Here is a 26,729-nt window from a genome sequence, read left to right as displayed (position 1 = left end):
TTTATAAATATGACCAAAGAACATAAAAGTGCCCATAGTCTAAGAATCACCCATATATATACCCGAATACGTTTTTATTATGTAGATATGATCCTGTGTTGCTATTGAAACCCGGTATAAATTATGAAATATTTGCAGGTAATGTGAGAGAGTTTAGTATTTCATGATTCTGGAGGAGGAGCATGTTAGTGGTCCAGACTAGCAGACGGCAAAGATTTTGTTTTCTGTCGCTGGTCGACGAAACTTCTGAGGTGAGGTGACAGTCCTTTGAAAAACATTTTCATCGCGCGCCAGAAATAACAAATATCTTCACCACTTTTCGGACATGTTTCTTGTGCCATACAGTAAGTAGCCAAATAATTTTTCACGAATTCCCATACTTATTTAATGTTATTTTAACTGCTTTGAAATTTTTTTACCTACACAACACTGTGTTGCATCCTTCAAAGTAAATATGGAATTGTGCATTAAATTTTGTCTTTAGTAAGTCTGGTGCTGGCGTCCTGCCAACTCTCCTTCCCTTTGTTTTTCAGTTTTCTGTGTCAAAAATATATGCTAATTTGTCTATATATTTGGCAGAACGGTTTAGATTAAACGTCTTTCCAGCTGCTTTGTTTTTCTCTTTCTGTTAACCTGCTTCTCCCCCCTTCGTGTCTCTTTAAATTGTGCAGCTTTGTCTGATTTAAAGAGTGTGTGTTGTTGTGCTTCACTAAATCATGGCTTCCTCTAACTAAAGTCAGTTCTGTTTATTAGTTATGAACGAGTCAGTGAGTCACCGTCTTCATTCTGCAACATCAGCAGTAGTAAACGATGTGTTTTCCTCCACATGTGCTACTTCTCAGGTTTGTCGGGAATTTAGCAATGTTTTCTTCATGAGTTCTCTTTTATTTCTGTTAAAAGAGTGTAAAACCTGGTCTGAGAATATAAATCAAGTTGCATTACAGATGGGGAAAAACAAAAAGTTATTTTTGCTCTCCTTGCATTCAAATTTTTTTTTAATAGTAGTCTTTTGTGTGGAAAGACACGTCAATGTTTAATAGTATTCTTGTTTAAACACTGTCATGCGTGTAAAGACAATTACAGGGTTTGGGGTTTTGAATTTTTTTTCTTTGTGGCCATACTTTGCTTTCCAGCTCAGTTTTTAGGCTCTTATAAAACACTACCCTCCTAAACATAATCTCTCTTTCGTTCATACAAGTTAGTTTTTACTTTGCTTTTAATGGGATTTTTAGCATTTAAATGTTTCTTTCTTTCTTTCTTTCTTTGCATTATAACAAAAAATATGTCATTGACTTGTTTTGAACAGGTCACCTGTTTTGTTTTCTTGACCTCAATATATTTAATTGAATTACAGAGGCAGACAGTCATTTTTTGCTTGTCTTGCATTCTGTTTTTATTTTTTATTTTTTTAAATGAATTCATTAGTATATAAATTTTATTTCATTTTATAGATTTAGTTTAATGTGGTAAGACACGTCAATGTTTAATGATGATCAAATCTTCTTGTTTAGACAAGAAACAAATGAACAAGCAAATCACAAATTCACCCCTTGCATTCCTCACATGATTACACATCTGGTGTTGGATGGTGGTAGTTGACTGTCCATGTACTGTGACCTTGACCATTTCTATTTCGTAACCATAGATAGATTTTTTTTCTGATTAGATGACATTTGCTGTAGTTTTCGTGATGGTTGTGGAGACTGAGGCCTTCAGAAAGTCAGTATTTATCTTCTGGATTACAGGTCTGACTGCTGAGAGGGAATGAATGGATCCTCTGTGCTGTTTCTCTTTGTGTTGGCATAGCAGCAAATGTAGTATTTAGTAATAAGTCTTATGCAGTTCTGAACTGTTTTAATGTGTCTGCATTTACAATATAAACACTGACTGATGCAAACAGTGATTTGGGGCGGAGTTCGGTGTTTGAAACATCTACAGGGCAGATGCCAAATTTACATATTCAGATTATGTCATTAAGTGTGACTTACACCTTCAGTAATTCTAAGGCATGTGTTCTTGTTCTCATTTCAGTCTGGACTGCCTTGATCTTACCATGTGGTGAGTGAGCAACAAAACAGTTGTTTGGTCACAGTTTCCCAATGTTTTTTCATACTGCATAAACTCAGATTAATATATAATGTAATGTATGTGCATGTCTTTTAGCCTGGGCCCAAAACAGCATGCCAAGTGTGGTTGTGGAGGCAAGGAACATTACTGTTCCAGCCGGGTCTGATGTTCTACTGCCGTGTCATAACCAGCGGATGGTTTGGAGACAGGATCGCCTGCGGGACCGTCAGCGCGTCGTGCACTGGGACCTGATCCGGAACCAACCCGATTACACTGTGGAGCGCATTTTAGATATATTCTCAGGGGGAAGAGAGCGCTTGTACAATGACTATAACAGGGGCCGAATTACTATTTCAAAAGACGCCTTCAGCGATGGAAATTTCTCACTAGTTATTAATAGTAGGTTCATCCTTTTAGACCATGTCCATGTCACTCTTTTGATTCTTTTTCTCGTGATATTTAATACCTGCCATTCTTCTGTTGCTGTTTTGTTTCCGCAGATGTGGACGTGAATGATAAAGGTATCTATACCTGCAACCTACATCACCACTATTGCAAGGTCCACCAGTCCATTCAAATCCAGCTCAACGTCACTAAATCACGTAAGAGAATAAGCTTCACATCTATTGTTTGTTTAAAAACTGAAAAACACAAGAAAGGAAGCCTTTTTCCACCTCAGAATTAAATATTAGAAAAAAAAGTGATTGCAACTATACATTTCACAACTGTGACTTTATTTTACGCATTTGAGAATGTTTATTTCTCAGTCATGACAAAATATGCTATATGAAACAAATCCTAGTGTAAGATTTAAACAAATTTTTTTTTTTTACTAATTTTAAATCTAGCTATGACCAAGTTGTTTTTACAAGGTATATTTTAGGTCATACAAGATTTACACTTGGATATTTATTAAAAGGTGAAGAACCACCATCATGCCTTACTTGCCAAACTAAAATGACTGTGAAGCATATTTTATTGGATTGTACTGTTTTTAATGTAAATAGACAACGGTTTTATTCAGAGGTGTGTTTAACTGATTTATTTCAAAATCTATCACCTGAATGTATTTTAGAATTTTTGTCTAGTGTAGATCTGAAATGTCTTTTATAACCTTTTGTTAATTGTATACCTTGTATAATTTATTCAGAGATTGGCATGAAAATAGCCTTGATGCTGGCATGGTGTTAAAAAGTGAATAAATAAATAAATAAATTCTCAGTCACTGACTTTATATCTAAAAACTGTGACTTTATATCTTGGAATGTGCCTTTTTATTTCACAAAATGATTTTCTATTTCTATTTCTATTATGACTTTTTATTTTGCAATAGTACTTTTTATCGCACAGTATGACTTTATATCTCACAATTTTTACATTTTATCATGCAATTTGTCTTTATATTTCACAAAATAACTTTATATCTCACAATTATGAATATTTTATCTGGCAATATGACTTTTTTTCTCATAATTGTGACTTGTTATCTCACATAGTGTCTTTATGTCTAACAATGTGACTCTTTATCTCACAATGTGGCTTTATTTCACTTTTTTTTTTGTACTTGTTAATGAGCTTCTGTACTTCCAGGCTTCCATAGTTGTAGGCATGTTTATGTTAAACTGAAGTGTGTCATTTCTGTGCTTATAATCCAACCAAGTTGAGCATAAAAAATTATGATTTTCAAATGTAATCTTTTTTAATAATATGCTTAATTTAACACTATATGAATTAAACATTATTATTATTATTTTAAAAAATGTCAATCTCTGCAGCTCGAAAGGAAAAACGTGTCTGGGATGGTGATAAATCCATTTTTGTGGTTCTGGTGGGGAAGAGTGTGGTGCTTCCCTGTGTGAACCGCAGGCAATTGTGGACAGACAGTCAGAGGGACGAGGGCCAGCAGCAGGTGGTCCGCTGGGACTGGCAGGCACCTGGGGTCACCCGTGACCGAGCAGACCGCCTCATCGATATGTACGCCTCTGGAGAGAATCAGCAATATGGGCCGCTCTTCCTCCGGAATAAGATGAACATCTCAAACGATGCCTTCTCCATGGGGGATTTCTCCCTGAGCGTCCACAACATTCAGCCCTCTGATAAAGGCCTGTATTCCTGCCATCTTCACCATCACTACTGTGGCCTACATGAAAGACGTATCTTTAGGATGATCGTCGGCCCTTCTGTCCAGCCTTTGCCTCCAACGCGTGCCTCTACTGATGCACCAAAAACTCATTCTTCTTATCCTGTCCCACCTGCTGATGACCCAAGTAAGAGAATCTTTTTTAATGTGATTTAGGTCTTTTATTTGTTGCATTGTTGATTTTTTAGAAGAAAATAGCAAAATTCTGTCATTATTTACTCTAATTTGGTTCCAGTCCTGTATGGTGTAATTTGAATTCATTAGTTTTTGAATAACTTTAATGAGCTGTTGTTCTTAAAGTGACAAAGGAATGTCAAGATCCAATAAAATCACCATAAAAGTGGTCCATACAACGGTATGTATTACATTCCAAATTTATTGAAAGTCACAAGATAGCTTTGAACCAATACCATTTGGTTTTTAAAACGTTTTTAAAAGCCTCTTTTGACTTTTGAGGTGATTATCAGTGAATAAATAATTAATAATAAAACATTTTTTGGGGGGGGGCATCACTTTTATGATGCTTTTTTCTTTGTAGTCTTTATGACCAGAAGTTTTATGGCAGGATCTGTCAAATGATTCTTCAAAAAAATCTGCATCTTTTCCTTTTTTGTTGCATGACAGACATGCATATTTTTTTGCAAAACAGTGCACTTTTCTTTTTCCTAGCTTTTAAACATATATTTCTGTGTTTTCCTAATCAGCTCCTTTGCTCCTCCTTTTACATGTGTATTTGGGTTTGTGGGAGGAATGTTGTCTGAGAACTACATTTACTTCCTGCCTTTTTCTCTCTGTTTACTTTTCTGCTCTGTCTTCTCCATTATGCAGTGGGAATTTTACAGTATTCTTTCCATCTCTCTCTTTGGTTTTTCTTTTTTGAGCTGTCTAAAATGCCTTTGTCTTTTGCCTTTGTTCAGATTGACTCACTCCAGTCATTTTGGCTTTGTCATTGCCGTCTCTGTGTTACAAAACACTTGTAAAGATGAGTTTGTACGAGTGAATGTTTTCAACAGAAATGTAGTGAATAGGTCATAAAGGAGGTGGGGGAGGTTTTATTGGAAGAGTGCTTCATATTTCCCCTGCTTAGCAATGGCTGAGCTCACTTTATAAACTATAACAGCCCCAGAAAAGGTCACAGCAACGTCTTGCTTTCTTCAGGGGTTTGCAGATTTTACCATCATTGCTCAGACAATATTCCCCATCTTGCATTGGCAATGGGCTGGTTTTTGACATGAAAAGCCACATCTGTACAACATCTGGCCCGCTGTAACATGAAAGCTCAAAGCGGGAATGGTCTGTGTTAGATTCACATCCTCACATGTCTGTAAACATTTTGCCCCACTCTACTAGAAGTGGTGTCAGTCAGCTATACTATAAATTTAGTGCATTGTCTGAATGTGACCTTGTAATTTTTAAATGGGAAGAAAACAAAAATATTTATAAATATATTTAATTTTAATCATTTTTTTTATTTATTAATTTTTCATTTTTTTAATTTAATATATTTACATAATATTTATTTTAAAATTGTAAATAGTTAAAATGTTTTCAAAATGAATATATTGCTATTTTTTAAAGGATATTAAATAATATATTTTTTTAACCTTCTTGTTAAAATTTTAACACTATCTAGAGATTAATGCACATTCAACAATTTAACTTGGATGAGTTAATTCTTCCCTCTTTTTTTCTCTCTGGCTGTCCTCTAAACAACAAACAAAAATTGCATTATAAATAATACACACAATTTTTATATGTGTTGTATTCCAATACAATTTGCGTTGTTAAATGTTAAACACTTCAGTATTATACAAATATGAACACTTACCATGTGCAACTCATTTGATTCTTCATGGTTCATTGCAATGATGAGACATAATGACTCATAAAGTAATCATAATGTCTGTTAGTTTTAGGATGAAGAAGTCATTTTTTGTGTTGTTAAGCCAAGAACAAGATTTACAATACTGTAAAACACACAAACAGCAGCATTCAGTGAGTTTGTTTGGTTTATTTGGTCGTATAAACACTACTGACATGCGATCCCTGAAGATTTAGCAGATTAAATCTAAATTCTCCCTGTTATTGTGGGGCACTAAATAAGTAGAAAATGTCTCCAGACAGACTGACCATGAAGTGGTGGTATTTCTCTCCGCCTGCACTATCGCTTCCCGTTCTTGTGGTTTGTGTTTTTTTCTCCATTGCTGCGGCATGACATCAGGTCTGGAACTCATTACGCCTGTTTTGGCCATTCTGACATGAAACCTTGTCCCTCTCCCCTCTCGCCTGCCAGGCCTGGGTGAAATGGGAAAAACAAACTAGTAATCAGGGCTTTTCGGCTTTCTTTCTTGCCTGCCTTTTAGTACAGCATAAAGTAGTTAAATGTTTTAAAATCAGATATTTAGGAGTTCTCATTCATCTGGTCTTCTCATGTTTTCTTTGCAGATACAAACATGGTCGAAGCGCCCCACGTCCTCAATGTAATTCTGCCTGAGAATCAAACTCACCTCTTGCACCAAGTGGGCTACATCCTGGCAATCTTCCTGCTGCTTCTGTTAATGCTCATTGGCATCATTATGACCACGAGGCACTGCAGAAAAAAAAGTAGGATCATGTGGATGATTGGTGAACACATTTAAATATATAATTAGTACCTTTGAGATTATAGGCTTGAATCTTACTGAACTGTCTTTTGACATTTCATATTATAGGCCTATCTGTTTCAGGGCCCGAGTTTGAGGTTCGATGGTCTGAACGGTAAGGATTTAAATGGACTGATAAAGTTCTCCAGTTTTGTCAATTCAGCTTCACAGTATCTTATTCAGTGTTTTTGAGTCCGCAATAATCATTTTACACTCGCTAATACATAAAAAGCATAACTTTTGCTTTACTTGGCAGGGGTCGGAGGACATCCATTGAGCTCGATGCCACAGAACTGCAACCCTACAATCAGGAGGACTTGCGACTGGGTAAGTGCAACCACATTTTCCATGATTTCTCTTAAACCTGAAGTAGGTCATTTAAAAATCAAGACTTTATGAAAATAACCAGAAAAGATTGTAGATGCTGTAACTAGTGCTCTGGAAAGTCTAAAGAATCAATTTTTATTTCCTCCAGTATTCACAAGAACAAGACTCTTGGTTTAAATTACCACAGGATTGTTTTTTTTTAATTGGTTGTTTATTGTTTTTTAGCAAGGAATTTTCAGTGAAATATATATTTTTTTTTGCTGAATATCTCTCATCTGATGTATATTAATAGATGGTGATTTACCATAATTTTTCATATTTATATCAGCATATATTGAAGAAATCCTTGTATTTTTATTTAGACTACAAGAACAACATAATGAAAGAAAGGGCAGCGGCAAACAACTATCCCTCTCCAAAAGTTATTGATCTAAATGGAGGTAATGTGGTCTCAATTAGTTAATCTCGTTCCGGACAACCAGATGCATTGTGATGTATTTACACACTCTTCCTCTGTCTTCCTCTCTCTCATCTGAAGAAATGGAGAGAATGTCATGGAAGTGATTCATAGTGAGCTGCTGGCTGGTCCAGAGCGTGCTGAATGAGAAGGGATTCAAGGACTTTACATTTACATTGAGAAAAGGAATGGAATTACTGTCTTTCTGCAGCATAATTACTGCTTACATGATCTTATAATACTCAAATTCTGTTGATATTGGTAAGTCAATTTAATTGATATGTTTTTCTTATCATAATCACAGTGTACCGTAACGGTAATCTATCGAATTCAAGTTAAACATATGTAAAATGTGGGAGAGCAATTTGCTGAATTCAGCATTTGGTACTCTTCTGTGTTAAATTTCTACATTTAAAAAGTGAAATAGCTCAAATTCTGTGTGGTAGAAACCACTGTAAATGTCTGAATCTGAATGGAAATTTCATATAAAACTCAGGAAGCAAACAAATGGCTGTGGCTTCAGGTCTAAATAGTAAAAGATGGTACACAAGTGAACCTCAAAGGCAATTAAATGTGCTGTTTTTGTTATTCTGATGTATGTGTATCTATATGTTACTTCTCGTATAATTTTGAGCCCTGTTGACCCGGACTTCTTTGGTCCATTGTCTTTTTACAGTATTTGTTTTACAGCATTATGTAGATGGTACAGTTGTAGCTTATTTGCTTTTGCGATATGAGCAAGTCCCATTTATCTTTTTCCATCATCAGTTTTTCAGCAATTTCCTTGGTCAGTGATGTTCATTTACATACGTTATAAAGCATTTATGCAGTAGTTTTTATTTGATCTGGAGTGTACTTTTATGTTTAAAATGGCAATAAATGATCATGTTGGTATAGAGGACCAATGTACAAACATAATAAAGTTGATTCTGAAATATTTCATTCATTCTTAAGATTCATTCTTTCCATATGTAAGGCATTGTAGCTCTATTGTCTACATTCTTTACAAATGTTGTCTACAAATGTTGCGCCCCATTGTTACCAGATTCTGATCGCAGTGTCTTAATTGATATCATACGTCCCACAGGAATGGGGAACTATAGCTGTGCCGGTGTGCAATATTTAAAACAAGCTATGTTTTGTACATTTTGTAGTAAAACATTTTGTTTTACAACAAGTTATGTAACTTATGTAACATGTAAAATAAAAATACAAAATTATTTCTAATACCAATAATCTAGAAATCCAGTATTTTATGCCATTGGCCAAAATGTTTGCTGTAACCTGGAAATGTGGAGCAATAAATCATTTGACTGCATTAGGAAGTTCATTAAACTCACAAGTTCATCCAACTCAGTTATTTACTGTAAATGTTGAGCAGGGCATTTCAAGAGACAAATTGGTACTTTAAGTACAAACTGAGCAAAGAAAAATCATGTCCTTTGCAAAAAGTTGTTTTGATTGACCACTAAATCCACGAGCCAGTGGAACCCACTCCAATAAGTTTAATAAATAAAGGAAGCTCACTTTAATTGTCGTGTGCAGTGAGGCAGAGTGTGAAATGTAGAATGTGAGCACTGAGTTTAATTGACTCTGATTGGGGCCTGAAGTTTGTGTTACTTTTGGTAGGCCTGTACGTGTTTCCTAAACAATTTTCAAATAACTAAGGAATACAGGAAGTATAGAGAAGAACAGAGCTGCCCCCTGCTGTTAGAAAATATATTATAACACAAAATGTCTGTACCTGGTGCTCATGCTTGCTTGCACAACTTCAGAACATCTATCTATCTATCTATCTATCTATCTATCTATAAATTTATGAAATGTTTATAATAGTTAAACATTTAGTATTTTTCATTCATGTATGTTCTATTCAAATACAGTATTGAAAAACTGATTTGTAGAATGTTGCAATATAACAATACAATTAAATATAAAAGTTAATGTTATTTGTAAAAAAAAAAAAAAAGAGTAATTTATTTAATAAATGTTATAAGGAATGTTCTAAGGTTAGATGTGTTCCTCGCTGGATTGTGAGACAAATCTAATGTGTTTGATTTAATTATTATAATTCCTTGTTATTATATTCATAAAGGCAAATGGAATGGAAAAATGTATATGTTTAAACCGTTTAAAAACTGACATTAAAAAGATATTTGGAAACAATATCTAAAAGTAAAACCCTGAAAGCAATACAAAGAATGCAACTGTTTAATTTGTACAAATGTTGTACATCCAATTGCATAGTTCTGTATATTTTTCTATATATCTCTGACATGTTTGATTATATATTCTCGTTTGTATACTTTGTTTTGTTCTAAACAAACAAACAAATAATAAAATTAAATTTGTGTATCCATATCTGTGATATGGAAATCTATAACATCAATGACAGTAGTTCTCTGATTTGTCAATTTACAGACAACAATTGTATGCCATGTTTTTAAGTTTGCGAGTATTTTATTTTTTTTAATATATTTTTTAAATGCAATCTTTTGAAATCTAATGTTTTAAACCCCTTAATAAATAAACAGGCTTAAATACATAAAACCCCTTAAAATTTGCAAAGGTTTATCTTGCAAGGACATGAAGGACAGTTTTTAACAGAGTTGGCTTAGCGGAGGAGCCACAGCAGTTCAGTCGAGTGACTGTCGCGGGCTGTGTCTACCGCTAGAGGGCAGCCTACCTCTACGAGAAACCTGTAATGGTAAAATATCCTGAACTCCAGCTCATAGGGATGTGAACCGTCCCTTCCTGTTTTACTGGCGATCAGAGAGAAACATTGACGCCGTGATAGAGACGCGCAAACTCCGATTATGTCTGGAACCGCTCGCTCCGTCCAAGACCAGGATTTTTGTTTGCCTACGTGAAACCGGCAACCAGCAATGTCGCCTTATAGCGCATATATGACACTTGACGAGTTATAGTCTACAAATATATTTGTAATCGCGCTGCTGCAACCCTTGCTCCTTCTTCTGTCAATGATTGTCCTACCCATATAAGCCTACTCATGGCGGAGACCAAAATTATATACCATATCGACGAAGAAGAAACCCCTTATTTAGTGAAACTGACGGTTTCTCCGGAAAAAGTCACGTTGGCGGATTTTAAAAATGTCCTCAACAACCGTCCGGTCAACAGTTATAAATTCTTTTTCAAATCTATGGATCAGGATTTCGGGTAAGTATGGAGAAATATGATTTGCTTATATTGTAGTGTGGTTTAGTAAAAAAAAAAAAAAACACGATCACACCCATGATCGACTCACATGCCTTATAGACGCTGTCAAACCTGGAAAGCGTTTAGAACGTTTGGTTGTTCGTTTGTTGTGACGTTGCTACATTGTTACATTGTTGCTGCTGGCACCTGATTTGAACCCGTGTTCTAAAGTGCGCCGGTGCGTGTGCTCGACTCAGAACCCTCCACCAATGTGGCAAGCCGGTTTAACATTTATGTTTTCCTTTAAAGTGAAAGACGCGAGTATCAAATTATCCTAATGACCAGTTCAGAGCACATGAATAACCAAGAGTTCAGTGACTGTTCAAATGCGGAGTTTTGCGCATCGTGTGTGTGTGCGTGCAAGAGAGAGAGAGAGAGAGAGAGCGCGAGAGAGCGCGAGAGAGCGTAAGAGAGAGCGAGAGAGAGAGAGAGAGAGCGCAAGAGAGAGAGAGAGCGAGCGAGAGAGAGCGCGAGAGAGAGAATTTGAAAAATAATGTGTTTTTTGAACATTAAAGCATGTCAACATATTCTGTTACACCAAATACACAAAATAATGATCTTTAAAAAAGCATCATATGACCCCTTTAAACGACTTGCCGAGTTTTCACCGTGGAAGGGGCGTGTCAATTGAAACATGGCTGAAAAACGTATCTATATTATATCTATTATATATTATATATTGTTGGACAGGAGTTTACTGGATTGAAATGATGTGATCGCAAAAACCTGCATCTTTTAAGCTATTGTTTTTGTTATAATGTACTGATTCAAATTAGTAATCAATTATTAATTATTATTCTACCTGACTCAGGGGTAGCCTAAGTGTTTCCCAGGTGCACTTGAAGGCCTTACTAACTACTAGTCTTTACATTGTTACATTTCGTAATTACTAGTAAGTAATCCAGTACTGGCTAGTATCCTTTCAATTTCAAGTTTAATTTTAATTGGATATTTATTGGACTAGTACTAATTCCAGTAGTTACTAGTATTTATTACATCACTCTCTAGTGATTTTTCAGTACATACTGCTATATTTTTTTTTTTACTTATATTTTCCGTTACCCCCCAAAAAAAAAAAAATGTTATTGCGCTTTTTACCAGCAACAATAGAAGTTACTTCAGTATTAAGATATTCACAATAAAGTGACTAGTAGCAATCATACTGAACCTGAAGAAACTCTAAAGTACTGTGCCCGGTTGCATAAAGCACCTTAAATTTTTCCCTTAAGTATGAGACTTAAGGCGTGATTTCCCCTTACCTAAGGGATTGACTTAATTAAGGGTGTTGCATATAATCCCTTAAGTACTTCCCTTAGCAAAGGGAAACCGTTAAGTGTTTCACGACAGCGACCCAGGTTTTTCCATTAAAAAATCGACTGCTGCCATGGTCACGTTATTTGTTAATGCAGATAGCGGTGTACGTTTTCACAGAAAACAATATAACATGGATAAGGAAAACAAAAAAGAAAACCAAATATGAAAGAAAAGGACCAGACGAGACGGAAACCCAAATTGATAATTCACTCAAAACTGAAAATTCTGAAAAATCATTTACTCATCCTCATGTCAGTTCAAACCCATAAGACTTTTATTCATCTTTGGACAACAAATAAAGATCTCTCATCATTTCTGTCTATGTAGAGGTTTTCTAGTGTGAATAAATATATATTTAAATGAAAAGAGACAAGATAGTCTATGCATGACGTTTTATTCGTATCCAAAATGATGTGAACATTAAATAATAATAATAATTCATTACATTTATATAGCGCTTTTCTAGGCACTCATTGTCAGGGGGTATCTCCTCATCCACCACCAGTGTGCAGCATCCACCTGGATGATGCGACGGCAGCCATAGTGCGCCAGAACGCCCACCACACACCAGCTTATTGGTGGAGAGGAGACAGAGTGATGAAGCCAATCAGCAGATATGGGGATGGTTAGGAGGCCATGATGATCAGAGGCCAATGGGCAGATTTGGCCAGGATGCCGAGGTCACACCCCTACTCTTTTCGAAAGACATCCTGGGATTTATAATGACCACAGAGAGTCAGGACCTCGATTTAACGTCTCATCCGAAGGACGGTGCTTGTTGACAGTATAGTGTCCCCGTCACTATAGGACCTCAGTTTAACGTCTCATCCGAAGGACGGTGCTTGTTGACAGTATAGTGTCCCCGTCACTATACTGGGGCGCTAGGACCCACACAGACCACAGGGTGAGCACCCCCTGCTGGCCTCCCTAGCACCTCTTTCAGCAGCAACCTAGTTTTCCCAGGAGGTCTCCCATCTAGGTACTGACTAGGCTCAACCCTGCTTAGCTTCAGTGGGTATCCAGTCTTGGGCTACAGGGTGATATGGCTGCCGCTAAATTAAAGCGCTAAACTCTCATGCAGTGTGTGTTTCATTCATACTCGAAGCCGGAGGGCGCTCTCGCGCAGAAAGTCCAAACCGGATTTATAGAAGTAGCCTATTTTATAAGCTGAATAAAAAGCAGAAACGTAAACACAATAAACTCACGATTGCAGCAATATATGGTTTATGTGTGTTTTTCAAGTCATCTCCAGGTAACATGTAGGATAATACAGGAATCAAATATTATGGAATATAAATTTGCTCTCAAGTGTGACGCACTCACGTTTGAGCTAATTATGTGCTGTATGTAATTTGATCAGGGTTTATATGTGAATAAATGCGTAAATTAAAATCTGTTTAACATATAAAGCGGCCGATCATGACTTGTAGAAGACTTTTGTGTAACACTTAAGATGACGTCTTAAAGAAACCCTTAAGTAACACTTAAGGGTTACTTTCAGCAACAACCGCGATCTTAAGGGAAAATTACACTTAAGGTGCTTTATGCAACCGGACCCTGGTGACTAAGGGTGCTTTCACACCTGTAGATCGATTGCTTTGTTCCGAAACAGAGATTAAAAATTATTACAATGTTGCTTTTCATTCTTGGTACAGTTTGCTTTCACACGGCAAAGTTTCTAAATGGACCAAATTTGTTAATACAAGCCATGCGCGAGTAAACTGTTCTCTCATTGATTTTGAATGGCGAAGATGTGCTCACCCACAAACATTCACAGGTTCATTTTGAAGTATTAGCAAAACAACAAAGCTAAAAAAAAACAACATATGCCCAAACGAACCGAGCTAAGGGGGGGGGGGACGTGCCAGGTTCCGAAACAACGGGCCAGGTGTGAAAGCACCCTAATTGAATAGGTTGAATTACACAATTACACAAATGAAGTAGGTACTAGTAGTTATTAGTAAAATTGAGAAAGATACCAGTCACTGTTTGATTACTTAAAATAATTACTAGTAGCATAATAAGTACTAGTTAATTTTAATGAAAAATGTTAAATGGCTTGCCACAGCACCACACATGCACTGCAACAGAGCTAATTCTGTCAACTCCAGTGGCATGCTTCAGTTGCCACATGGTACAAATATATCATGGTTGTTTCCTAATACAGTGTCTTGTGTTGTAACTCCATTTGACAGTGACTTGTGCTCTGGTTTCCCTCGATTTGAAGCTTTTGAAGTTAAAGCCAGGCCTTCAGAGGCATCGTAATAGAAAATCTGAACATGATAAAGTCAGCCTGCTCTTTGAAAGTGACAGCACCTTTTATAACTCTAAAACTACAGCACTCTCAATTACGTTAATTGAAATTGATCAGAATTACTTCCATGTTAGACTGATGGGTCAGATGCACTGACCAGTGTTGACCAGAAGAAAACATCAAACATAATTTTTAACTCCACTGAACATCTCACAGGTCCTAATTTGTTCAGACAGCAGACTCATTAGTATAGCAGATTTTCAGTCATTTTCTGTCACTTCAAAATGACCAGCAATAGACTGAGGTTAGTTGAGGGGAATTGAATGACTGTGAACCAGCAGCTGTCAGGCAGAACTGTCACTTTCTAATTTGTCAGTGTCACCCAACATGAATGGATCAGTTGCCTAATATTTCCAAATGGCAAACAGACTGTCAGATAAAACGAGCAGCTGTCCTTTCAGCTTTCTATTTTTCTGTGATTGTTAGACATTGTTCATTTTGAAATCGAGTCAAATTTGAGAAGTGTTCATAGTCATTAATAATAGGTCACCTAGTGTTTTGAATGGGCAATATTCTAACAATACTGAAGCTGTAGCACAATAATAAGTTTATTCTGCAAGAAATTATGTTCCTTAACAGAAACCGTGTCTGTTGTACATATTACATTATAATAGCAATAAGAATAGCAGTGAATAATTACAAGCCATTCATTTTTTGGTACTTAAGCAAATACCACATAATCAATTTTGGGTGGCATTGGAAGTTTTTAGTTTCTTTTAAATTATTTTCCTCACAAGTTAATTGAACTGACTGAAGGACTCCTGTTCAAGACCAAGAATGATAACTATAGCTATAACGATAACTATATTAGTTTTCACACCTTCCACAACTTCACAACAACATTGTTGACTGTTAGTGTTTTTATCATTCATCAAAGAATCAAAATCTGAAAAAATTCTGCAAATGTTTCCAACAATATTGTTTCTCTCTTTTGTTATCGCTGTCTCTGTAATGTGATTTGTGAATGGTAATTCACAGTGACGGTAAAGTGACAGTGTTCGGCTGTAATATCTGCTATGTAATGTCATGGATGGATAAATAGATACATTTGATCTAGGCTTCCCATGTTAACTTCTAAGGAGTCTCTGCATTATTTATGTTCAGAGATGACTGTCTTATTTAATCTGAAAAAAGACACACAGCAGGCACAGATGTTTAGTGATATGTCTAGGATAGGAATGCTCCTCTGCAGTAGGAAATGTGGTTATTTCTCAACATTTTAATTTGAAGGCCTCTTTAATCCTACAAGGCTATTAACCTGCCATTCATCAGACCCTTTTAAACTCACATATGCACCACAACACATGTTGGTGTTCTAGCACGATCTTCCAAAAAACTTGCTTTTCCTGTTAACATAGGATAGTTTACTAACAGCATTGCTTTCCTGTCACACCTAGCACTGGGTGCACAGTTGGCCCTGGTGACCTTGATGTAGATTGCATGAACAAACAAAGCTTGACCTTCAATGCCAGGTTCTCCTTGGCTATGGTAGGTTGTCCTTGGCTACTTTGTTGTGCTAAGTAGCAACTTGGGCCTAGCCTTATGGGCTTACATATACTTCGAGGTTGGGCTGTGCGATTAATTCAGTTTTAGTTTCAATTTCGATTTTTGCTTCCAATGATTATGAAATAATCAAGATAAAATCAAGATAAAACAATTATTATTATTTCATTTAAAATTGTGCTTTCTACCTTCCTTAAAAGCCCAAACTTAAAGCTCCCCCCCTCCCCATTTTTATAATTTCTCTATTTTATTTATTTGTTATATTGTTTATAATTTTCTCCTTTGTTTTTATTTTATTGCTGACTATTTACTTCTCTTCAAAAATTTATTTTTGAGGAATTTTTTTTAAACTTAGATTAATTAGCCTAGTATTTTTCTGCTGTGGTATCGAAATTGTATCAAGAATTGTGAAATTTCATTGGTATATAAAATTGTGTTGTTATAGCAATCTTTTGTCCATCAAAATATACTTGATATATATCGCTATTATGAAAAAATAGAGTACTCATAAGATTTAGGTCTCCTAATCATGTTTAAAAAAATCATGATTGCAATATTGAACAAAATAATCATGATTATGATTTTTTGCCATAACCAAGCAGTCCTACTTTGAGGTTCAGTATGCTGACTACAAAACTATGAGTCACAGCTTGGATCTGGACACATTTCTGAACCATAAATGCATCCCAGGGGGAGTTGATTTATTTTGTGTGCAGCTAAATGTGGCGAACATTATTTTTAGACAGCCTTGCATTGTTCATTCTTCAACCATTCATAAAGCAGGAAGAAATCCAACCAGCACACGTCTTTTGAGATCTCAAATGCACAAAAATGGGCCTCTGTAATGCGGGTTAGTTAACATGTACATTTACAGATCAGCAATGAGATGAACCTATGAACTCTGGGATAGCGTAGAGACACACCCCTTATTATAACATCATAACTAGCCCTACAGTGTCCAACATAAACATCGCTAATCCCACTATTACTGCCATAGATCCCTACTGTGTGTGTCCTCCGTAATAATAAACAACATTCTGCTGCTTCTGATAATATCTTCTGATATTATCCACCGCAGTCTGTTAATACCCCTGTAAATCGGCTTTGAGGATAGACAGCAGTGCAGACACCCAAACACCATCTCTCTGAGGGCCGATGCATTCCAGTTACCTCCATTTCACTGCTTCTGCTGCGTGTCATTGTTGGATAACATAATCTTAAATAAATCTGATGTGTTTAACAAGATATCAGTGGAGCGTATGAATGAAGACTGGGAATAATGATCCAGATGGATTTCATTGGCTTTTAAGCAGCCTTTGTTCAGTACATGTTGCGTACAGAGCGCTTGTGTTTTAACTAATGGTTGCGCTGTAGTGAATTCCTCAGTGTCAGGCCAAGTTGATGTATTTTTTATTAGACCCCCATTGACTTCACAGAAAGATTTCAGTTGTGTTTAATTTTTAAAGTGCTGCTGTCGCGTATTGCGCAGAGGGATGTGGTTGGCATTTGACTGGAAGTGATATGGAAGTGCCTCGCTCTTCTTAACAGCTTGTAGGTGAAATAAAATGCATTTAGTGAAATAATCTCATGGTCTCATTCACTGACTGATTATCAGGCATTAATCGGACTGGATTGGCCCTCGTCTTGGCCCTCATTATTTGTTATAGGATCATGCTGAGCTGTGCCGCAGCTCACAGATGGAACGGTCCCACATCACAGGAAATCCCTGAAGTAGATAAATGATATCATGAGCATGTGGTTGCTAGTCAAAAAAACCCTATAGATTTCTGAAGAAGGGCATGTGCATGGTTATATATTGATTTTCATCTGTTAGATCTCAATGTGAATGTCATCAGTGGTGCTTGCATCACTATTTACTCTTTTCACTAACCTTAATTATTAAACTCAGGCTGTTTGGGCTACAAATATCAATTGTACATTAAATTGTGGGGCTTGTTGAGAAGTATGCTTTTTATTTTCTAAGTGATCTGACTTAAGCTTTTTGCTTGGCAGATTATAAAACCAGTGTTATTTTATATTGCAGTATTTAAACTTAAAGTGCCCCTATTATGAATTTTTGAAAATTACCTTTCATGCACAGCTCTAAGTGAATGAAAACATCCTGCAAAGTTTTAAATTCTTGGCCCTCATTATTTGTTATAGGATCATGCTGAGCTGTGCCGCAGCTCACAGATGGAACGGTCCCACATCACAGGAAATCCCTGAAGTAGATAAATGATATCATGAGCATGTGGTTGCTAGTCAAAAAAACCCTATAGATTTCTGAAGAAGGGCATGTGCATGGTTATATATTGATTTTCATCTGTTAGATCTCAATGTGAATGTCATCAGTGGTGCTTGCATCACTATTTACTCTTTTCACTAACCTTAATTATTAAACTCAGGCTGTTTGGGCTACAAATATCAATTGTACATTAAATTGTGGGGCTTGTTGAGAAGTATGCTTTTTATTTTCTAAGTGATCTGACTTAAGCTTTTTGCTTGGCAGATTATAAAACCAGTGTTATTTTATATTGCAGTATTTAAACTTAAAGTGACCCTATTATGAATTTTTGAAAATTACCTTTCATGCACAGCGCTAAGTGAATGAAAACATCCTGCAAAGTTTTAAATCTGAAAGTGCACCGTGTATAAAGTTATTGTCTCTCAAAAGAAAGAGTCGACTCTGAATCATTGAAACGAGTCGTTTTTTAAATGAATCCCAAGCCGTTGACGTCAACATGAAACATTAGCATATTGGCTGCCCACTTGTTGGTCTTTTCGCGTTGGTCTGAATGAAAATGCAAATTCATTCTTTGCCACTAGGTGACGCTTTTGGAGCAGTAAAAATAGCTGTTTCCCCGGTAACGCTGTACACAATTCAGCACTGCACTCACAAACGCTGCTTTATCAGGCATTACAGGCTCATGATGAAATGAAAATGAGACCAATCGGACCAATCACCGCAGATTAGCGTCACACCAGGGGTTTGGAAAAATGAACCATTGAGCGAATTGTTTGGGAGTCGTTGAGCAAGTAAGGTAAAAAATAAATGCATATTATAAGACAATGAAAGTGTTTTTTGACCTTGCATGCATGTCAACCTGTTGTTGGGGACTCCCAAAACCAAAATATGAACCTTTCATTACCCATAATAGGGGCACTTTAATAATATTTTTATGTTTTCATTTTTTATTTTAATTTTTTTAATGTAAGCTTTTTAAAATATTTCTTTTTAGTTTTTTATATTTATTTCAGTTTTAGTACTTCAATTTGTTCTTTAAATGTATTTTAGTTAGTTGCCAAGGCAGCATTTCTATTTTTTTAAGTTAGTTTTTCTTTTATTAATCATGTTTTATTTAAGCTTTATTTAAGTTAATGAAAATATTTCTAATAGTTTTAGTTGTAGTTAATAATAACAGCACTGGAACACCTTAGTAACACAGCAACAATTTGGCAACCATCCTTAGCACGCTAGCATCATGCTGGGGAGTTTAGCACAGGCTGGAACCACTCAGACAAATATAGTTTTGCTTGTATATGCAGATAGTTCACCCAAAATGTTGTTTACTCGTGTTGTTCAAACAACATTGGACCACATTGACTTCAATTGCAGTATTTTTCAAAATATCTTCTTTTGTGTTACACAGAAGTTGGAACGACGAGTAAATGACGACAAAACTTTCATTGGGTGAACTATCCCTTTAAGAAAGCTTGTTAGCTAGTTTCAAGACATGTTTAAGCTTAAAGCTGATATTATTACCCAGAAGAACAGATTTATAGTCCAGTGTGTAACCAAAGGCGTTACCTCGTGAGTTTGGACAAACCACACATCCTTATGGCTACCCCCACACTCCTCGCTGTATGTTGCTGTATATTGTAAAGACCTCTTGAGAGGACACAAACACTTCCTACCCATGACAGAGTTACACCCCGGTTTCCTGTGCTGGGCTCAGGGCACTCGAACAGACTGCGGCAGCTCTCCTTGTTTTGTTACTTTTCCAACAAGCCCATGTTATCATCATCCTTCAGTCCCACTCAACTCACCTCCTCGGTCTCACAGCTGTGTGGGTTATGTGACCTGGAAGTGCTGGAGGAGTGGAGAGGAAGACGTTATAATTACGACAGGATGCTGGAATTTCTCAAGTTCTGTCAACACATTTTAGCACTGCACAATATTGATTTTTGATATGGTCAAAATATGATTTGTGATATTACATCTATTTTTTATTTATTAATTTAGCAGATACTTTAATCCAGTGGGGATTTGGAGGAATTCTGCCACACAGGCAGTTAATCTTAAAGAGACAGTAACACAAGAAGTTAACAAAGGTTTAAAATTGTTAAAAAATTAGTTAATGGATGAAGTAGTGACAAAAAGCAGAGAGGAGGATGCTGCAAAGAACAGGTTGGATGTAGGCAAACCTGGAGGGCTAATTAGCCATGTGTTCCCTCAGGAACTTCTAATGGGTTTTTAGAGTGGCTGTGTTCGATTTATGATTAAAATAAGATCTGTGGTTACACTACTTGAAGGCATTGTTCCATTAATAATCTATGACATCAGTTGCACACTGTCATACCTTAGATGTGAACTTTGTAACCTTTCTCAGACGTTTCTTCTATGAGACAATTGTTGACGTATTTGAAGAATTTGAGAAATGTTTGAATTCATGTTGATCCGTCACTTTTGATTGTAGGTACTAAGCTTTGGGATCTTTCTGAAAACTAGGTTGGGAACAGGAAATATACAGGTTCATATCCAACTTGACCAGTGTTGTCCGATTCCCAAACAAATGACTGATAAACAAAATGGCTCATTTTTTTGTTATTTTGTGAATCAAACAAAAACAGCACAGTGTAGAACAATTCTTGAACTAATGTCTCTTTAAGAACTATCTCTTTTAAGTGAATCAGAAACATACAGCACAACCAGTATAGTTAGATTCCCAAACAATTTCTCTCATGAACCAGTTCTTTTTAGTGAATCAAATAAATACAGAGCAACCAGTATAGCCTGACTCATCTAATGAACCGGTTCTTTTTAGCAAATCAAACAAAAGCAGCATAACCATTGTAGTACCATCGTACTTTTTTAGTGAATCATCAACATGCAGCATGGCCAGTGTAGATAGATTCCCAAACATATGACTCTTATAAAGTGGTTCTTTTTAGGGATTTAAATAAATACAATGCAACCAATGTAGTCTGAATCCTGAGAAAGAGTCTTCTGAATTAGTGAATCAGAAATACACCGTATAGCCAGTGTAATCTGATTCGCAATGACTCTTAAGAGCCATTCTTTTTAATGAATCAATGACAATTATATAAGTCAGAGTGGTTGGTGAACACACAATTTAAGACTCACTTACTTAACAGCAAGTGGTTACTGTATATGTTATACTTGTTGGCTTGGGAGAAATCAGTGTAATTTTAGTGTTTGTTCATATGCAAATATGTTCTATTTAATAATTTTATTTGGTCAGTTATTAGATTGCATTTATGCAGCACTGAAAATATGTAAAATAAGGTAATATGTAAGAAAAAAAAAAAAAGCCTTTTAAAATGACACTTACATTTTTTCCTGATTTGTTATACCATCAGTTGAAATCTAAATGATCAGATGTTAACAGTACGGTCACAGATATATTGTGCATCCCCAGTAACCCTGTTTTGTCAGGCTGTGAATGGACATATGATGCGATTTCAAGTTTTCCTTTCTCTTTGGAGTGTTACAAGCTGTTCGTGAATAGATAAGATCCCTAAAGTTGCAAAGACAAAAGTCTCAAACCCAAGGAGATATTCTTTATAAACGTTAAGACTACGTCACTGTGTGGGAAGATTTGCATAACACCGCCCTAATGTTTACTCAAAGAAAGAAGGCGTAACTTTGATTCTCGCTGTAGTACTGTTGCTGCCGCCACCACCATGTCGTGGAGACACTGTGTTTTGTTGTGAAAGCAAAACTACTTTGTTTGGTCTTCCAAAAGAGGACACAACTAGAAATCAGTGGTTAGAGGACTGTTTCCTGGGAGAGTAGCCTACAATGCCGGTGTTCTGACAAATAATGCTGACTCACAGCAAGTACATTTTCATATTTAAAGAATTTGCCACTGACGATTCAACTGCGAGTTTTGAAAAGGCGGGGCATAGAGGAGAAACAATAATGTGCAGTATGTGGAAAATAATGTTTTTTGAACCTTAAACCGCATAAACACATTTCATTACACCAAATACACAAAATAATGTTCTTTTTAGCAACGTCATATGACCCCTTTAAGGGATTTTGCCAGTCTCATGTGGTTTGTATGTGTGTGTATGGACTAGGCCTGTGCACAGTGACAGGAGACCAGCAGGTGCGTGACTGTGAACCTCGACTGGGAGGGTTAAAGGGTAACTGTGTAGTATTTATGTAGGAAATTTACAGCCTGGGATGGACACCCTGCTAACACACTCACTCACTCTATTAATAACCTCCTGTGCCCTGACACCCTTGCTGTACCTTTCACACATTTAAATGTACCCACACTTGAATGTATATATGTACAGACCCTCAATACTCATAAACGCTCACACACTTAGAGAAACATTAGATCTACATTTATACTAAGCCACTGTATCAGTGCAGCAGCAGCAGTTTTAGTAGGTAATCTGGAATGTGCATGAGGTACTAATGAGGCCCGTTGTAAAACGGAGTAGTTTTCAACAGAGTAGTCGGTCAACAGGGGCGTTCAGCATTCTCATCATGAGCAGCCAGCAGTTGAGAGCTAAGTGGAAAATTCCACTGTTTGAGCGTGACATGCTTTCAGTATGCCTCAGCTTTTGCAAATAGATGGGAACACTGGTGTGCAATCCTGGGTGCTGGTCTCACAGAGTCCCTAACAGTTTGTGTTCTTTCCTGCAGAGTCGTCAAAGAAGAAATCTCTGATGATAACGCCAAGCTGCCCTGCTTCAACGGCAGAGTGGTGTCTTGGGTAAGCGAGACAGATGGTGCCCTCCTCTCTGTATTGGACAGATTGTGACATTATGAAATATCAGACTATCAACCCTGCTGAAAAACCCCCAGCTTAAAACAGCCTAAGCTTATTTGATGGTCTCTCAGGCCAGTCTGTTGGCTAGTTTTAGAGGAACAAACACAGATAATAAATTCCTGAATGAATGATTCTTATGAACCGGTTCTTTTTAGTGAATCAGAGAAATAGAATGGGACCAGTGTAGTCTGATTCCTGAACAAATGACAATTATGATGAACCACCTCTTTTTAGTAAAACAAATGCAGAGCTACCAGTGTAGTCCGATTACGAACAAGTGACTCTTGTGTACTAGTTCTTTTTAGTGAATAAACCAATAAAGCACAACTAATGTAAAATGATTATTGAACGAGTGTCTCTTATGAACTGGTTCATTTTAGTGAATCAAACAAATACATCACGACCAGTGTAGTCCGATTCCTGAACAAGTGACTCTTGTGAAGTAGTTCTTTTTAGTGAATAAACCAATAAAGCGCAAATAATGTTCTGTTTATTGAACGAATGTCTCTTATGAACTGGTTTATTTTAGTGAATCAAACAAATACAGCGCGACCAGTGTAGTCCGATTCCTGAACAAGTGACTCTAATGGACTATTTCTTTTAAGTGAATAAACCAATACAGCACGACCAGTGTAGTCCAGTTCCCGAACAAATGACTCTTATGAACCAGCTCTTTTTAGTGAATTAAAAACATTCAGGCATTTTTCAGTTGGCCAACCAGCTTGGTTAGGCTGGGAGACCATCTTAAACCAGTTAAAACCAGAAAACCAGCATTCTTAATACACACTCCTGGTTTAATTGTAAACAGTGCATGTTGTTTATACAAATGATGTTTATACTTATAATCTTTGATTAAAATGTTAAACCTGCTCTGCCTCTGAAACTGTCCGTTTTGTGTGATGACACGAAAGCCTTGTAATTATTTAACAATTACAGTATAAACCACTTTTCAAGATCTAATCACTACCCGATGGATAAAATCAAGTCCGCTCTGACATTTTTGTCGTTGAATATGTCCTGTTTCATGTCACATTACAGAAGTAAAATGGACGGCAATCTGAATTAAACTCTGTGACCTAATTTGTACGAGTAAACTTCATACAAATACAGGACTGTTTAAATATTTACACATGATAGTGGCAGCAAAAGCAAAGCATAATAATTAATCTGATAATTGCCTCTAAAATACACATCTACACTCCTACAAGCAGGTGTTATACCCATAGTGCTGTGTAGAGTTGATGTGAGGTGCAAAATACAGGTTAGTGGACTCCAGCGAGCCTCCAGCTGCAGAGAGCTGCACAGACATGCTGAGATACATGACATTGAGCTGGGCTGCACTTAAAATATGTGCTTCACTGCCTGCTGTCCAAACACGGAGACCTTCAGTATACCATAACATGATCACTGCTTTAACATAGTGCATTCAATTTCTGCCTTACTTCAAGGTTTTATCATTGGTTTGTGCAGAGAATATGAACAACAGTGTTTAGAGTTATATCCTCAGGTATCCGCATCTACCGCCCATTATTTGGATCGTGAAAGCACTTAACCACATCATAAGGCCCCTTTTTTGTCTCTGATAGAATGAGGTGGAGGAGTCGGACTGCTCATAGAAATATTTGCTATTCTATTGCATGGAATTTAACTGGACCAACCAGATTTTTTGTGTGATTTGAGCAAAGTATGCATCAATAATTACACCATTGTGGTCATATTTTATTGCTGATTTGAAATATGTTGAAATAGCATCCCAGGGCTTTTATCGAGAAGCCTGCCAAGTGAACTGACTTGCCTTAAAGGGTCCAAGTTTCACACTCCTCCGTCTGCTCAAACAAATACACTCTCTTCTCTTCCTTCTGCTGGTCTACTTATTTATGCAGGGCTAGTAGTTAGTCTGGAGAGTTTCTTCCTGAAGCCTTTGTGGGTAATTGTATGTGTGTGTGTGTGGCTGTAGTTGGTGTTGGCTGAAGGCACACACTCGGATGGGGGATCTCAGTGCACAGAGAGCCACAAAGAGCTGCCACCGCCCTTGGAGCGAACTGGAGGGATTGGAGATTCCAGACCCCCCTCTTTCCAGTGAGTAATGCCATGCAAATAATTTGTCTGACATTTATTACTCACTTTTTAGGCCCGTAGTAAACCAGTGAAGTTAGTGAAGGACACTTACCCATTATAACTGGATGTATGACAAATAAAGATAATGTAATGTATAAATTTAAGTCGGAGAGTCAAGTTCTTGATGTTGTTTTCATGTATTTTATATAACCCTTTGAATATGCAAGAGACCCATGTACACATCTTAAAAGTTTTCAAACATACACTATCGTTCAAAAGTGTGGGGTCAGTATGATTAATACAACGTCTCCAAGATGCTTCAAGAGACATACCTTCAAAACTACCTTCAAAACTATGAGCAAGTGCACCTAGGGCAAAAGCTGCTTTAAACGCAAAGGATAGTCACACCAAATGTTTTTTTATTTATTTAGTTAATTGAAGTTAATTGATACAGAAAATCTATTTATGACATTATTGTTGACAGCATCCTCATTTTACAGCATTTTTACACACGTGCCTAAAACTTTTAACAGTACTGTAGCTTTGCAGGTAGGTCTCTTGAAGCATCTTGGAGACATTGCCACAGTTCTTCTGGATTTAGTCTGTCTCAGTTTGTTCTGTTTCTTCATGTCATTCCAGACAGACTGGATGATGATGATGAGATCTCTGTGTGGCGCACTGGCTTTTGTCAGACTCCTTGTGCAAACAAAAACCTCACTTGATTGTTACAATTAATGGCAAAATAAATGTTTGGAAATGTAAACTAATATTTCCTACTGACACACTACAGCAAAAGATAGAAATAACTGAATTAAAACCATTTTTTAGCTGGTGAAATAATAATTTTGTACACCGCTGTATATATATATATATATAATCTTCATTTGTCCATAAGAGAGCAACATAAGAGACTTGTGCTCTCCACATGAAAAAGAAAACATTTTTAAAAATCTTACAAACTCCAAACTTTCGAACTGTATTTTTTCTTTCAAGGTAAACTATTGTTAGGGTTAGGGTTAGCTGTTTTAAATGAAATATAATGAATTATGGATATCACTGTGTTTTCAGCCTATTAATTGGTCTTTTTATTACACCTTTTAAGGCCTACAAACAAACAATTCTGAAACATTCAACATAGAGGAAGTGTATTCAAGTCATTGTATGAGTTGACACACACACACACTTTTGACAAGCATTACAAAACCACTGATTTGATTTGATTTGTTCTGAGTTCCTGACCACAATCACAGCAGTAGCAGATGTCTGTTATCCAGCTGGAGGGAAAAATATAATTCTTGTCCTTCCGGGAGCCACATGTGTGAATCACAGTCCAATTCCAGTGCCTGTCTCTTGAGCTGCATTCTAATAGAACACATGTTTGCCTCGCAAAGTTCAATGTGTTTGTTTGATTTGCCAGCATTCATGTGGTTAGGTCTTTAACCAGTCAATGCCTTCCTCCACTCATACACAGCTGCCCACATAATAATTCATATTCTTGGGCAAATACCAGTTATAGCTTTCGTAACATCAATATTTGTTTTAGCGATAGTCATGTCGGATTCATGAACGAATCTTTCTTGGACCAATTTGTTCTAATGATTTTATTAAATCGACTCACTGTTTCTTTATATCTCTTTTTGTGTGTGTATATATATATATA

The 26,729-nt window shown here is 36.6% G+C and overlaps 2 protein-coding genes and 1 long non-coding RNA gene across 7 annotated transcripts; 2 read left to right on the top strand and 1 right to left on the bottom strand.

Moving 5' to 3' along the window:
* Positions 1–170: 170 nt before the first annotated feature.
* On the top strand, positions 171–8,575 carry LOC107681995 (matrix-remodeling-associated protein 8-like). 5 transcript variants are annotated; one of them, XM_016478404.1, is made up of 11 exons: positions 171–344; positions 754–842; positions 2,032–2,058; positions 2,164–2,466; positions 2,568–2,669; positions 3,843–4,334; positions 6,653–6,832; positions 6,934–6,964; positions 7,106–7,176; positions 7,539–7,616; positions 7,715–8,575. In XM_016478404.1, the coding sequence occupies exons 2-11, from the start codon at positions 827–829 to the stop codon at positions 7,738–7,740; spliced, it is 1,326 nt and encodes a 441-aa protein (XP_016333890.1). In that variant the 5' UTR covers positions 171–344; positions 754–826; the 3' UTR covers positions 7,741–8,575. The 5 variants fall into 5 exon arrangements, with proteins under 5 accessions (XP_016333890.1, XP_016333892.1, XP_016333891.1 ...); XM_016478406.1 differs by lacking the exon at positions 754–842 and having other exon boundaries at positions 6,653–6,811; XM_016478405.1 differs by lacking the exon at positions 754–842 and having other exon boundaries at positions 6,653–6,811; positions 6,919–6,964.
* On the bottom strand, positions 6,048–11,049 carry LOC107681997 (uncharacterized). Its single transcript, XR_001633325.1, has 3 exons — positions 10,902–11,049; positions 6,715–6,797; positions 6,048–6,502 (listed from the first exon to the last, which is right to left on the bottom strand). It is a non-coding gene; the product is annotated as an uncharacterized LOC107681997 (long non-coding RNA).
* LOC107681996 (segment polarity protein dishevelled homolog DVL-1-like) lies at positions 10,379–25,795 on the top strand. Its single transcript, XM_016478409.1, has 4 exons — positions 10,379–10,813; positions 22,885–22,954; positions 24,969–25,090; positions 25,709–25,795. The coding sequence occupies exons 1-4, from the start codon at positions 10,644–10,646 to the stop codon at positions 25,719–25,721; spliced, it is 375 nt and encodes a 124-aa protein (XP_016333895.1). The 5' UTR covers positions 10,379–10,643; the 3' UTR covers positions 25,722–25,795.
* Positions 25,796–26,729: the final 934 nt, after the last annotated feature.

The sequence above is a fragment of the Sinocyclocheilus anshuiensis genome, unplaced genomic scaffold (genome assembly GCF_001515605.1).
Source record: "Sinocyclocheilus anshuiensis isolate Anshui unplaced genomic scaffold, SAMN03320099.WGS_v1.1 scaffold2090, whole genome shotgun sequence".
Classification (NCBI taxonomy): Eukaryota; Metazoa; Chordata; class Actinopteri; order Cypriniformes; family Cyprinidae; genus Sinocyclocheilus; species Sinocyclocheilus anshuiensis.
Note: the sequence above shows the minus strand (reverse complement) of the source record. Positions and strands in the feature narration are given on the sequence as shown.